The 11,575-nt window shown below is 42.0% G+C and overlaps 1 protein-coding gene across 1 annotated transcript; it reads left to right on the top strand.

Annotated features, from left to right (window-relative positions):
* The first annotated feature begins 3,149 nt into the window (after positions 1 to 3,149).
* On the top strand, positions 3,150 to 6,953 carry LOC123137589 (uncharacterized). Its single transcript, XM_044557408.1, has 7 exons — positions 3,150 to 3,368; positions 3,478 to 3,640; positions 3,927 to 4,230; positions 4,546 to 4,740; positions 4,889 to 5,032; positions 5,128 to 5,306; positions 6,703 to 6,953. Exons 1-7 carry the CDS (start codon positions 3,323 to 3,325, stop codon positions 6,806 to 6,808), a joined length of 1,137 nt encoding a protein of 378 aa, XP_044413343.1. The 5' UTR covers positions 3,150 to 3,322; the 3' UTR covers positions 6,809 to 6,953.
* The last annotated feature ends 4,622 nt before the right edge of the window (positions 6,954 to 11,575 follow it).

Raw genomic sequence — 11,575 nt, 5'->3', positions numbered from 1 at the left:
GGGTCGCTCAAAGTGAATGGTCAACCCTCTCCCGTGGGGGAAGAAGGCTATATATAGTATGGGAGCAAATATGGCCGTTGTAGTGTTAGTGACAGGGGTAGGCCGGACATTCGGGCCAGGACCCGAACATCCGGCACAGTGTAACGCATGTGTAGAGAAGCAGAGAGGAGAGAATAAAACAGATGGGCCGGACATCCGGCGTGGCTGGAAGTCCCGGACATCTGGCGAAGTCATAGAACCCGGTTGCTCTCTGGATGGCTATGGCCGGACATCCGACATGGGCAGCCCGGATATCCGGGGAACACGGAGAGTCTGAACATCCGACAGACTGGCCGGACATCCGGAATAAATTGCAGCACAAAGTGTTCTCTGGCTGGAGGGTGCCGGACATCCGACGTGCGGCCCGGACATCCGGCTTGGGAGCAGACGCAGAATTTTAGCACCGAAATATTGTGTATGTGCCTAAGATGTAGAAGCTAGGTATTTAGTGACATGAGCAAGTCCTTCACTAACCCTACCGATCCCCTCTTAATAGTGCGGGATCCTATACTCAAGAACAAGAAATATACAATATTTTTTATACTTCTTCCTTAAGTAAAATCAACTCAATATGTTCATGATCCACACACCTTTGACACCCAGGGACTAACACCTGAGATTTACTTGACGAACATAGTTAGTCCCCTACATGTATATTGTCATCAACATCAAAACTTGATGTAAGGACATGATTGCACTTTCACCAGGCCGCTCGCGGGGGCGGGACGAGCTTCGGCAATGGTGGAGCTAGAAGTAGCAATAGCAGATCGAGGGGGAGGGGGCAACGGAGGGGGAAACGTGGCGCAGCTCACCCGAGGAGCTCCAGGCGGCTCGTCGACAGGTTAGGGGCAACAGACGTTGCAGATCGACGTGACGTAGCTTTGGCGGTCGGCAATGGAGACGAAGGCGATGGCAACGCTGTGGGGTGCTCCGGCTCGAGCTCGTGGGCGTATACGAGGTAGCGGACGGTGTTAGAACGACCGGCTAAGCTCCTAGGCGGCGGGGACAACGGTGAGCATGAGGGCGAGGCCGACCATGGCGATGCGACGGCTGGTGTGCACGCGGAGGAAAACCTGGGGCGAGAGGGGGAAGAGTGGGGGCGAATGGCGGGTTAGTGTTACGCCAGGGGGTCGGGGGCGACCTTTTAGGCCGTCGGGGAGTCGCCGGATGGCCGGCACGTGGCCATCCGCGGCCATAGACGCGCCGCGGTCAGCCACCACGTTGAGTGAACAGAAGGTAGGGGAAAGGCCCCTTGGTGGGCCGGGGCCGGCTGCTGTGCGCGGCTGGGCCGTAAGCACAGTAGCACTTTCTCCTTTTTCTTTTCTTTTTCTTTTTCTTTATTTTTCAATGTTTGCGTTATATTTTTCCACTAAATGAACTTTGTTGAAGCTGGAATGTGGCACATAAATACTAGGCATGGTTTTGGAGCGGCACACAAATTTTCAAATATTTTTGATTAATTTACATATTTATTTAATTTAAATTGGTTCAATTAAAAGCTTATGGGTCAGTTATAAATAGCTCATGGGCATTTAAATGTTTTAAGAAATCTTGGTTCTTACATGACAATTAGTGGGTGAATATTTGCAATTCAACATATAACTTTTATTTTACGCTTTGAAAATTTTAATTATTCAACTTGCATTTGAATTTGAATCTGAATTGGTTTTCAATTAAGAGGCAATTAAGCTTAACAAAAGGAGATGACATGGCATCATTAGTCAAAGATCACTGTAGCTAAATTACAGGGGTGTCACAGGTACTCACCTCGACCTACCCTCATGGGTCGGGTCGAGGACCCACCAATAACCAAGAAATGGGTTGTGTTTGGCACGACCCTGAGCATACTCAAGATGGGATCTTCTAAAGACTTGGCGCACAGTTCAAGGCATACTCCAATATTTATCTCTACCCCCGGCCCCTATATAAGCTAAGGGGTTTAGTCCGTAGAGGCAGGATCATTAGACTCATTCATACGATTTTGAGGTAGATCACATGTATTTTGTACTCCACCCACAAAATATAAACAAGATTAGTAGTAGGGTATTACCTCTTCGAAAGGGTCCGAACGTAGGTAAACACCGTGCCCCTATTCTTCCTGTTACCATATAGCCGAGACCACCCGCTTGGGACCCCCTACCCAGATCTGCCGGATTTATCTCCAACATCCTATGCCAAGATACGTACTCTATGATCCAATGGTAGACTAAAATTTCAGAATCCTAACATATGCTACTTATCATTTGGGTTAAATAAACAATGCTTGGGAGGCAACTCGGAAGTCTTCGAGAGTATATTTCTCTTTTGTGTGTGCCAATGAGGTTGATATTATTGTAGCATCTTCATCTTGTACCTTTTCTTAAATAAAATGCCAAGATTTATCTTTTTTTTTGCGAGAAAACTTTTGATCTATTCATGTTCATTCATGGCGGTACAACGAACATCAGAAATAATAAAATTACACTAGATCTGTAGATCACCTAGCGAGGACTACAAAAAACGAAAGCAAGTCGTAGGCGCGCCGCCGTCATTGTCCCTCCCTCGCTGGTGCTGGGAAAAACTTGTTGTAGTAGACAGTCGAAAAGTCGTCATGCTAAAGCCACATAGGACCAACACAGCAAAATAACAACCACCACCGATAAAGAGTAACGTAGATCAAAAGAATTTACCTTTAACATGTTTAGTTTTTTCATTAAATTAGTTGGCATGAGCGACTGACAAAATCATAAATTTCAGAAAACCTGACCGTCAAATCTTTGGTTTTAAGTTTCAATTCTAGAACTTAATATGAGCAACCGACAAAATCGTAAGATTTAGAAGCTGCGACCAACAATTGTAAGTTTTAGAAACTAAAAATTAAAATTTGTTATGCCTCATATGGTATCCAACAATTTTGCGGATCGCGAGACAATACAACGGATGGCACGGCTGGGCAGGTCCTGCGAATTTCCGAAAAAAAGTTAGCAGATAGTTGACATATTTTGCTCCTGCAAAAAAAAAGTTCACATATTTTTTCAGTAGAAAATGTGCATGCACAACCAGCCCGCAGTGTCTGGCTGATTTATATGGGCCGGGCTTGAGCGCTTGTGACGAGGATACCAAATATTCTCATCCGGCCCGGAGCACACCAACTGGCGGGCCCTGCCTCTAACCCCAGCCGTCGCTCGCCGTCGTCCTCGTCCTCGCCTTCCCCATCAAGCTAAAACCTCCCTCTTTTCGTCGAATCCAGCCACCATGAAACCCTAAGACCACCGTCCTCCCGAATCCTCCATTGCCCTCCCCGATGCAGGCGTTCGCGCGCCTCTCCTCCCCCGCCGCCTCCAGAAAGGGTAAGCAATCGAGCCCAAATGGGGTGTATACTTGGTGAATGCACCCGTTTGGCGGCGCGTAACTGTGTTCGAGCTGATGTTTTGTTCCGATTATTTCTTCTCTCTTCAGTGGTATTGGGCGTCTCTGGCGCGGTCACAAGGCCGTGCTACCGGACATGGCGGTGGAAGGCGCATGCGGCGCCGCTGTCGGCTCCGGACCCACCCAAGGGCAAGAAGAGGGAATGGATATCCAAGAATGAAAGGAAGGCTAGGATGAAGGAGTTTATTGAGGGGTAGGTGGCCTCAGCTTTGTAGCATTTGTGATTACGATTCATTGGTTTCAGTTTGGAGAATTTAGTGATTTTGCGTCAAAGGATTGCCATTTTTGTGCTGTTCCCCAGATTGGATTGTGAGAACTAGAAACCAATAGGATAAACGTAGTGGAACTCATGTGTAATCTGTATGAAAAGTCTGATCAAAGGCGGCAATTGCACGTGCCCTGATACTGAATGGCTTCTGCTTTGCTCTGATTCAGTGATGCTCATGAGTCTTGCATTGTGTGCGTCTGTTTAACTGCAGTTATCAGGCATCAAATGACGGTAGATTTCCGACTATGCAAATGATTCGTCAAAGTGTTGGAGGGGGTCACTACACAATTAGGGATGTACTCTCAGAAGTAAAGTATAATCAGATAAAGTTTCCGTTTGATAAGTCTAAGGCAGCCCAGCTTCAGGAGACAGCTGAAGGTGCTGAGCAGTCAAGGCCAGAGGAGGACAGTGGGAACAGTTCATTCAACTCTCAGAGCTTTAATGGAAATCAGGATGAAGATGGCACACTCCAATCCGAGAAAGATTCTCCTGCTGGCACTACAATCATGGAAAACGTACACTCTCCTTCTTTCACCTTTATTTTCAAACTATTCCTTGAGTGCTCTACTTCATTTTAATGTTTAAATGGGTAACTGGAAGCATGATTCCAACACAGTGTCTTGTGTGTCTTTATTTCATATGCCCATGTCCTGCAAACTGAACAGTGGAGATCTCTAGAATCACAAGAGTCTTTTCATATCAATGGAGAACTGGAGTTACCACGCAAAATTTGCACACTGCAGATGACTGCAAATATTCTCCCAATATATTTTTTTGTATGCAGATAAGATTTTGTAACCATTTTCCTCAAAACTATTATGCATATGCAGACTGAAGCTTTGATGTCTTTGGACGCAAAGGAGGCGAAGTTACCGCTATATAACTCCGAGGCAGCCCAGCTTCATGAGACAGGTGAATGTGCTGAGAAATCAAGGCTCGAGGAGAGTGGGAGCAGTACATTGAGCCCAGATGACACACTCCTCTCCCAGAAAGATTCTGCTATGGGCGCTACAATCATAGAAAACGTACACTCCTTGTTTCACCTTTATTTTTAACCTACTCCTCTGGTGTTTTTAGTTCAGTTTAACGTTTCAATGGGCAAGCTGGAAACATGATTCCAGCAGTATCTTGGGTTTCTGTATGTCATATGCATAATACTATGTTGTCCCGCAGAATCAACCATTGGGATCTCTAGAGTCAGAAGACTCCTCTCATTACAATGGAGAAACCGAGGTTGCCAAGCAAGATTCATTTACTGCAGTAGCAGATGCAAATGACCTGACTGTATCGAGACAAGCAGAAATTGATAGCATGAAGGTTCTAATGCTATGCACTCAAAATATTCTGCCAAAATCGTTATTTTGTATGTTGGCAAGATTTGCCATTTCCTCAAAATTATCATGCCTATGCAGACTGAAGCACCCATATCTTTGGAACTGGAGACTAAGTCAGACTGTGGGAATCGTCAAGGGGAAACTGAAGTTAACAAGTTGCATTCGAACAATGAGAAAAAATTCCAGGATCCAACTGAACCAACTGTATCTGATCAAACTGAACATGACACAGTGATCAAAGGAAATGTACTTCACAGGTATTATTTGTTACATGCTAAATGGCTAAGTGCTTATAGTGATAATCTATACCTACTAATAAAAGAAATAGGTATTCTTAGTCCGTCATGCTATTTTACAGAAGACCCCCTGATGTTTCTGACATTAAACCCGCAGTACATATCAAATGTTTTTTTAAATACTCATATCTTCTAAACCGCAACTCCAAATTTAACATGTTATATATGGAATTTGATTAGAAAAATATATAGAATCTGAATATGATGTTATTTTACCTGTTAACCATTTAAAAAAAATACTATCTAGGGTGCAATCTTAATCAAGAGTGCATTATCCGTCTTTCCTTCATATACATATTAAATCTACATGCAAGCCTTGTTTAAATAGAATACATGTGGAATCTTGAACGCAGCGCTTTCGTAGGCGAAGACCACCTTTGTTTGGGCCATAACAACAAATACTCAGATTATAGACCATTTTTTGTAAATTAAGAGCATGTGGTATTATTTTCTCCCGTTGCAATGCATGGGCCCTTTTGCTAGTACTTAGTAAATTAAATGCATGGGCAAGTCATGTCCTTACATTATTATGATATAACTAAATATGCTTGCATTGGTATGATGAACCGTGAGGACTGATTGCGTCATTTAGCCTTGGTGATAGCCAGTTCCCAGCAAATCGTTGGATTTCCATCAATTTGTACCAATGCCTTTGTTCGATCCTGTCATTGAGAAAATGCTTCATGCTATCAAGCACTGAGAATTCATTCCTGATAATCTTACTTAGAAGCCTCAATTGATTTCTGAATTGTGATTTAAGTGGGTGGTTTGTTGGTCCCAGGGTACTTGTCATCATAATACTGCGAGGGAACAACCAAAACAGTGCCACTGGCACTCTGGGAACTTGGTTTGGACATGTTTAAGATCCCTGGTTGTGGTTCAGAATGCAAGAAAAATTATTACTTCAATTCTTTTACGTTGAATTCCTGCTGAAGCTAACAAATTTCTAGTTCTGACTACCTGCTGACTAGGGTTAGTTTATAGTTTGACCATGTCATTTGATTCAAAAGCTCAGGCCCCATAACGTACCACTATTTGCAGTAGGTTTGTATAAATGTATCCATAAATCGTTTTCCTTTTGTGAATTGCTTGTCTATAGGGATGTTCATGTCAGTTTAGTGCTGTTCCAACAAAACCGGCAAGTGGTGAATTAACACTAAACATGACACCCTCATTTGTTCTGTTTTCATTTTGCTAGTAAGGAAACTCACGGTTTGACATGGTTTGGAGAGATGGAGTTTGTACACCCTATTGATTACAATTTACCTTAAGCAACATGCTGGGCATTTCAGCTGTATTTTGTAAATGTTAATGCTGGACGTCCTAATCATATTTTGTCTCTCTTTATGTTGCGCAGAGAAGAGAACCCCGAGGTCGAGGGGCAGGGATCAAGCAAGACAAGTCTTTTAGGGAGCCTGAAATCTCTTGCTTCTGGGATCAGAAACTTCTGGAGAAATCTGTAAATTTGTCTCATTTTTGGCTTGGAGCAGCTTGTGAAGCTTTGTGAAGGCTACAGAGTTAGTGATCTAAGTGCCCCTTGTTTAGCGTTTTTGCGAACCTGAAGAAAGCTGTAAAGTTTTATTTTTGCACTACGGGACATTGGTCTGACTCCTGCAGTGTCACGTTACTTATAAGCTACTACTCCGTCCCGTAGTGTAAGACGTTTTTTGGCATTAGTATAGTGTCAAAAAATGTCTTACATTATGGAACGGAGGGAGTAGATAAGAGCTTATTTTGGTGCATCTAATGTTTACAGGCTGGTCTGTCATAATGCAATGCTGTGAAGATTATTGACGACAGGGCGGTCCTCTTTGCTTTGCTTGTTGTCACAAAATGTACTACTCCCTCCGTTCCTAAATAGTATAAATCTTTTTAGAGATTCCAACAAGGACTACATACGGAGCAAAATGAATGAATCTACACTCTAAAATATGTCTATATACATCACTGTGTTGTAGTCCATTTGGAACCTCGAAAAAGTACGCCCTCCGTCCAATAATGTAAGACGTTTTTCTGACACTACACTAGTGTCAAAAAACGTCCTATATTATAATATAGGATAGAGGGAGTATTTAGGAACGGAGGGAGTAGAAGATAGTATGATCAGTAAACCGGGACATAATTTTAGCAGAGGAACATAGCCGTTGAAAGCAAGGAAACTGTAAGCTCCTATCCTCACTTATGTAGACAGTAGACTGGCGAAGAATTGCCAGATCACCTCAGGATCCCAGTCACATTGTTTCTCCATCAAACTCTTAAATCATTGGAATGACAACTCGTATGAACTGTCCTGCCAACTTCGTCGTTGAATTTTCTCCAGTTGATCCAGTGTTGCATTCGTACAGGTCCTGCTGCTTGATGGTCCAATCCAAAATCACCAACTCTGGCACTTTAGATAAACGTTATTTCCTTTCAAGGCATTGAGGGCCTTGTTTAAAGGTACTGGGGCTTGAACATCAGTTGGTATCTGCGATGATTTCTGTATTGCCGGCACTCGATCTGAAACTGTTTGTGCAACTGATGCGGCCTCTGGAAAAACTGAAGCTGGTACTGCGGGTTCGTGCCCTCTTTGTGCTCTATAAAAGACTCAAATTGACTAGGTGAATGGACTTGTACCATGGCTTGAACATCAATTGGAATTTGCACCGATTTCAGTGAAGTGGGCACTGTGAGTTCCATGGCCTCATTGTGCTCTGACCAAGACTCAGACGGATCACTTGGTTGGACTTGAGCGCACTGAATCCTTTGTGCATCTAAAGCACACCAAGCAGTCTCATATCTGGCGTCATCATTTAGGCATCTTTCTCTTTTTGGAAAAATTGATTGAGATTCTTCATTACCATGTTCCTGAAGTGGAATAAAACATTTCTTACAATCTTTGATATGTAAAAAGAAGAAAAAGGTTGAATCTGATAACCGTGAACAGATATACTTATTCTTAATACATTTTGAGATGATCCTGGTTCCTTTGCATCAATATTTGCATGAGCATGCAATTGACAATGCAGATAAAAAAGGGGAGGAAGGAATTAAGAAGGAACTGGTGGAAGGCGCCATTAGCACTTAAGAAAATACTGGAAAGAGAACTAGAGCGTGTGTGCTAGTGACAAAAGGTGTGAGACGATCTGGGAACGGTTGGAAGAAAAGGTAAGGCAACAGGGTGCTAGATTTAAGCAAGTATTGTCCGTCCGATCATTGAAAAGAAAAGGCAGATCTAGTTGAACTAGGAGTCTAATTGAAACCTTCTCCTTCTTCATCACACAAATAACTCAAACTGCCCTATATGACATAGTAAAGCTAAAGGTGTACATCAAAGTAAAATACAACACAAAAATCTGATTGGAGACCATAAAATCTGAAATAGGAATAGGTCCACTTAACCCCATGAACTATAAAACTATGGTATTTAAACCCCTGAATCTACTGCACAACATTACCTGATCTATTGCACCCTGGAGTGTGTCATCACAACTAGCCTTAAAGAAAGATTCACATTGTTTTGAATAATTGACTACGGATGTCATTGACGGATCTAGGGTGGGGTCATCACGGGGGCCATGGCCCCCATACACAAATCACAAATTCTATTTTAGTAGTGCAATGTTTGTCCATCATACTAATTTTGGTGTAGTGTAGTATATTTCTTTTCTAGCCATTGTAATGTTGTTCATTGTTGGCCCCACATTGTCCAATCCTAGATCCGCCACTGACTAATGTCCATATCGAATGACCATTTTCAAAAGTCTTTCCATTTCCAAGGATCCATAGGCAATGTCTGCAGCATAGGGAGCGTTTGGTTACATTGCTTACTAAGGAAATTGCTCGGCTAGCCCAGCTAACAAGCTTTTCGCTTTGCCAACCTTGCCTGGTCAAACGGTTTGGTTCTTTTTCTTACCAGCCTTGGCCCGTGAAAATCGTTGTCATGAGTGGGTCACCGATTTTCCCCCGCACTAAGTTTGCCGACGGAAGCGAGCTGATTTGGCTCTCCTGAGCTAGCAAGGTTTTTCTGGCCCACACAAGCTAGCTGGCCCACAAAAGCTAACATATTTTAACAGTTCCAAACGCGAACCTTGCCCGGCAAGGCTATAACAATTCTTGCTAAGGATCCAAATGCTCCCACAGAGTTATTTGAAACAAAAAGTTTGGTAAATACAATATGCCGAACTTGAATGTCACCAAAGAACAACACACCTTGCTTTTGTCAATGCCACATTAGCTCTTTTTCTACCATCAAGAAAGCCTATATCCCCATTAAGATTGCACCTAACCATTGAAATTAATACTATATCTCTCTCGTCACCTTGAGATGCATCAAAAGTATTTACTACAACATTCAAAAACGTGTCCTGCTTAAATTTCCTAGTATTTCTCCTAGAACATTCACTTGGGCCTTATATGGATATAAGACACCGGCGCTTGTTTTTCCTCCTTCACACATGCTGTGATAATTTTGGACCAAAGTAACGCAAATCAGTTTGATCAATTGCTGAAGAACAGAAACTACTTATTTTTTTAACATGCTACTTGACAACTGAATCTTTAGATATACCTTGTGTTAGTCTTTCAATAATATTGACTGCTATAGTAGCTTCAACCTGTATTAAATTAGCATCTCTACGCTCTTCATGGCCCTCAATATCAATAAGTGAATAGGGACCATAATATTTGCCATGGAGATAATCCTTGGTATATTCTTTATGAATGACATATTCTCCATTGGTAATTGAAATGTCGTAGAATTCGAAGTTTGGAAATTCAATAATAGACATCTGCATCATGTATTGCGTGCTTAGCACGCGTTTGATATAATCCATGTCGCGCAATCTTTCATATAGACTTCCTCCAAGTCCAACAATTTTAGAAGCCTAGCAATTATATTAAGGAAAAATATATGAGAAACTATCCGTGTTTGACAATATTCAGTATTAGATAAGATGACATTCATATGATCTTATACAAAGACACGCCTCGCTCTTCACTAATAATGATAGTTGTCGATCGTCTTTCGGATTAGCTTCCTCATCAATGACCAAGATGTTGTCACTTTGGTTCATACTTCAAATCCTTCTTTACAGGCATAGAGATTGTATAGTTTCCACCCGGCAAATCCTTCATAGAGTTCGCATATGCATCTGGCCACTTTAAAGAGTTTGCTAACATCTCAGAATGGGTCTCTTCAAATAATGGTGCGAGAAACAACTTCGGGACACGGCAAAATGTGCGGCGGGCTAGGGCTCATGTCAAACAAAGGCCTAATACATCTACCTACCTAAATAAATTATAAAAATATATATAATTTGCACAACATAATGTTAACACTATTATGGGGTTGGGGGTTGGGGATTTGCCTCCCCCACCCCGGTGCACTTCACCACGTTGTATTTATTATTTGCAACAAATTTCCTTCAATGGGTGGCATATTTCGGCTACCAAACAATACAATATCACCAAGAGAATAGTCATTCTTTTGAGATAAGACAACACGATGAGAAGCCATTTTTCATAGCAGTGTTACTGGGGCACAAGCAATGACATCGGGTTTGTTCTTTAAAATTGCGCCTAGAATCATGACAACTTCTAGTTTTACCTGTACCAGGCGAACCTAGATTAGCCTCACAGGCTCTTTGTGACAACAATTGGCCGCTAAAATCCAACTTATAGCTGCTACATTTTGTGACTCGTTCAGATCAAAACCATCAAGGTCATTCTGAATTCTAGCATACCAATCTTTAGTGTCGCATTGCTTACACACAATAGTAGCCTACAACATCAATTCAAGGATTTAAGTGCACAAAGAATGAAAAAAAGACGTTACAGTTGCATAAATCCAATATATAGATAAAGTTAGAATAGAATAGCAATAGAAAAAGTGGAAATATATGAACAAAGCATACATCAAATTAAAAAATCACATTAAATAGATAACTAGTCAGGAAAAATAAACATTGAAAGTAGCTTATTGCTTACATGAATGTTTTTGCCCAATATAAATGAAGGGCTCTCTTGAGCGCTTCCGAGATACGATTCTATGATACCATTTTAGTGAGAAATCTGATTTCAAAAGGGCCTTGCACCAGTGGCTATTCGTCTAATGTGCACATATCTTATCTCATTTCATAGAAAATATTTATCATATCTGGTGACCGGATGACTTCGAGTTATAGCACCTTAATATCATCACCATCTCTAGAACGAGGCTTCATGACCCACACTAGCTCATTGATAGCTTG

The sequence above is a fragment of the Triticum aestivum genome, chromosome 6B, assembly GCF_018294505.1.
Source record: "Triticum aestivum cultivar Chinese Spring chromosome 6B, IWGSC CS RefSeq v2.1, whole genome shotgun sequence".
NCBI lineage: Eukaryota > Viridiplantae > Streptophyta > Magnoliopsida > Poales > Poaceae > Triticum > Triticum aestivum.
Note: the sequence above shows the minus strand (reverse complement) of the source record. Positions and strands in the feature narration are given on the sequence as shown.

Excerpts from the sequence above, each read along its gene's own strand:
- LOC123137589 (XM_044557408.1), top strand. The coding sequence starts at position 3,323 with ATGCAGGCGTTCGCGCGCCTCTCCTCCCCCGCCGCCTCCAGAAAGG. Across the intron at positions 3,369-3,477 it reads CCCCGCCGCCTCCAGAAAGG|TGGTATTGGGCGTCTCTGGC; the intron begins GTAAGCAATCGA and ends TTCTCTCTTCAG. Across the intron at positions 5,307-6,702 it reads AAAGGAAATGTACTTCACAG|AGAAGAGAACCCCGAGGTCG; the intron begins GTATTATTTGTT and ends TATGTTGCGCAG.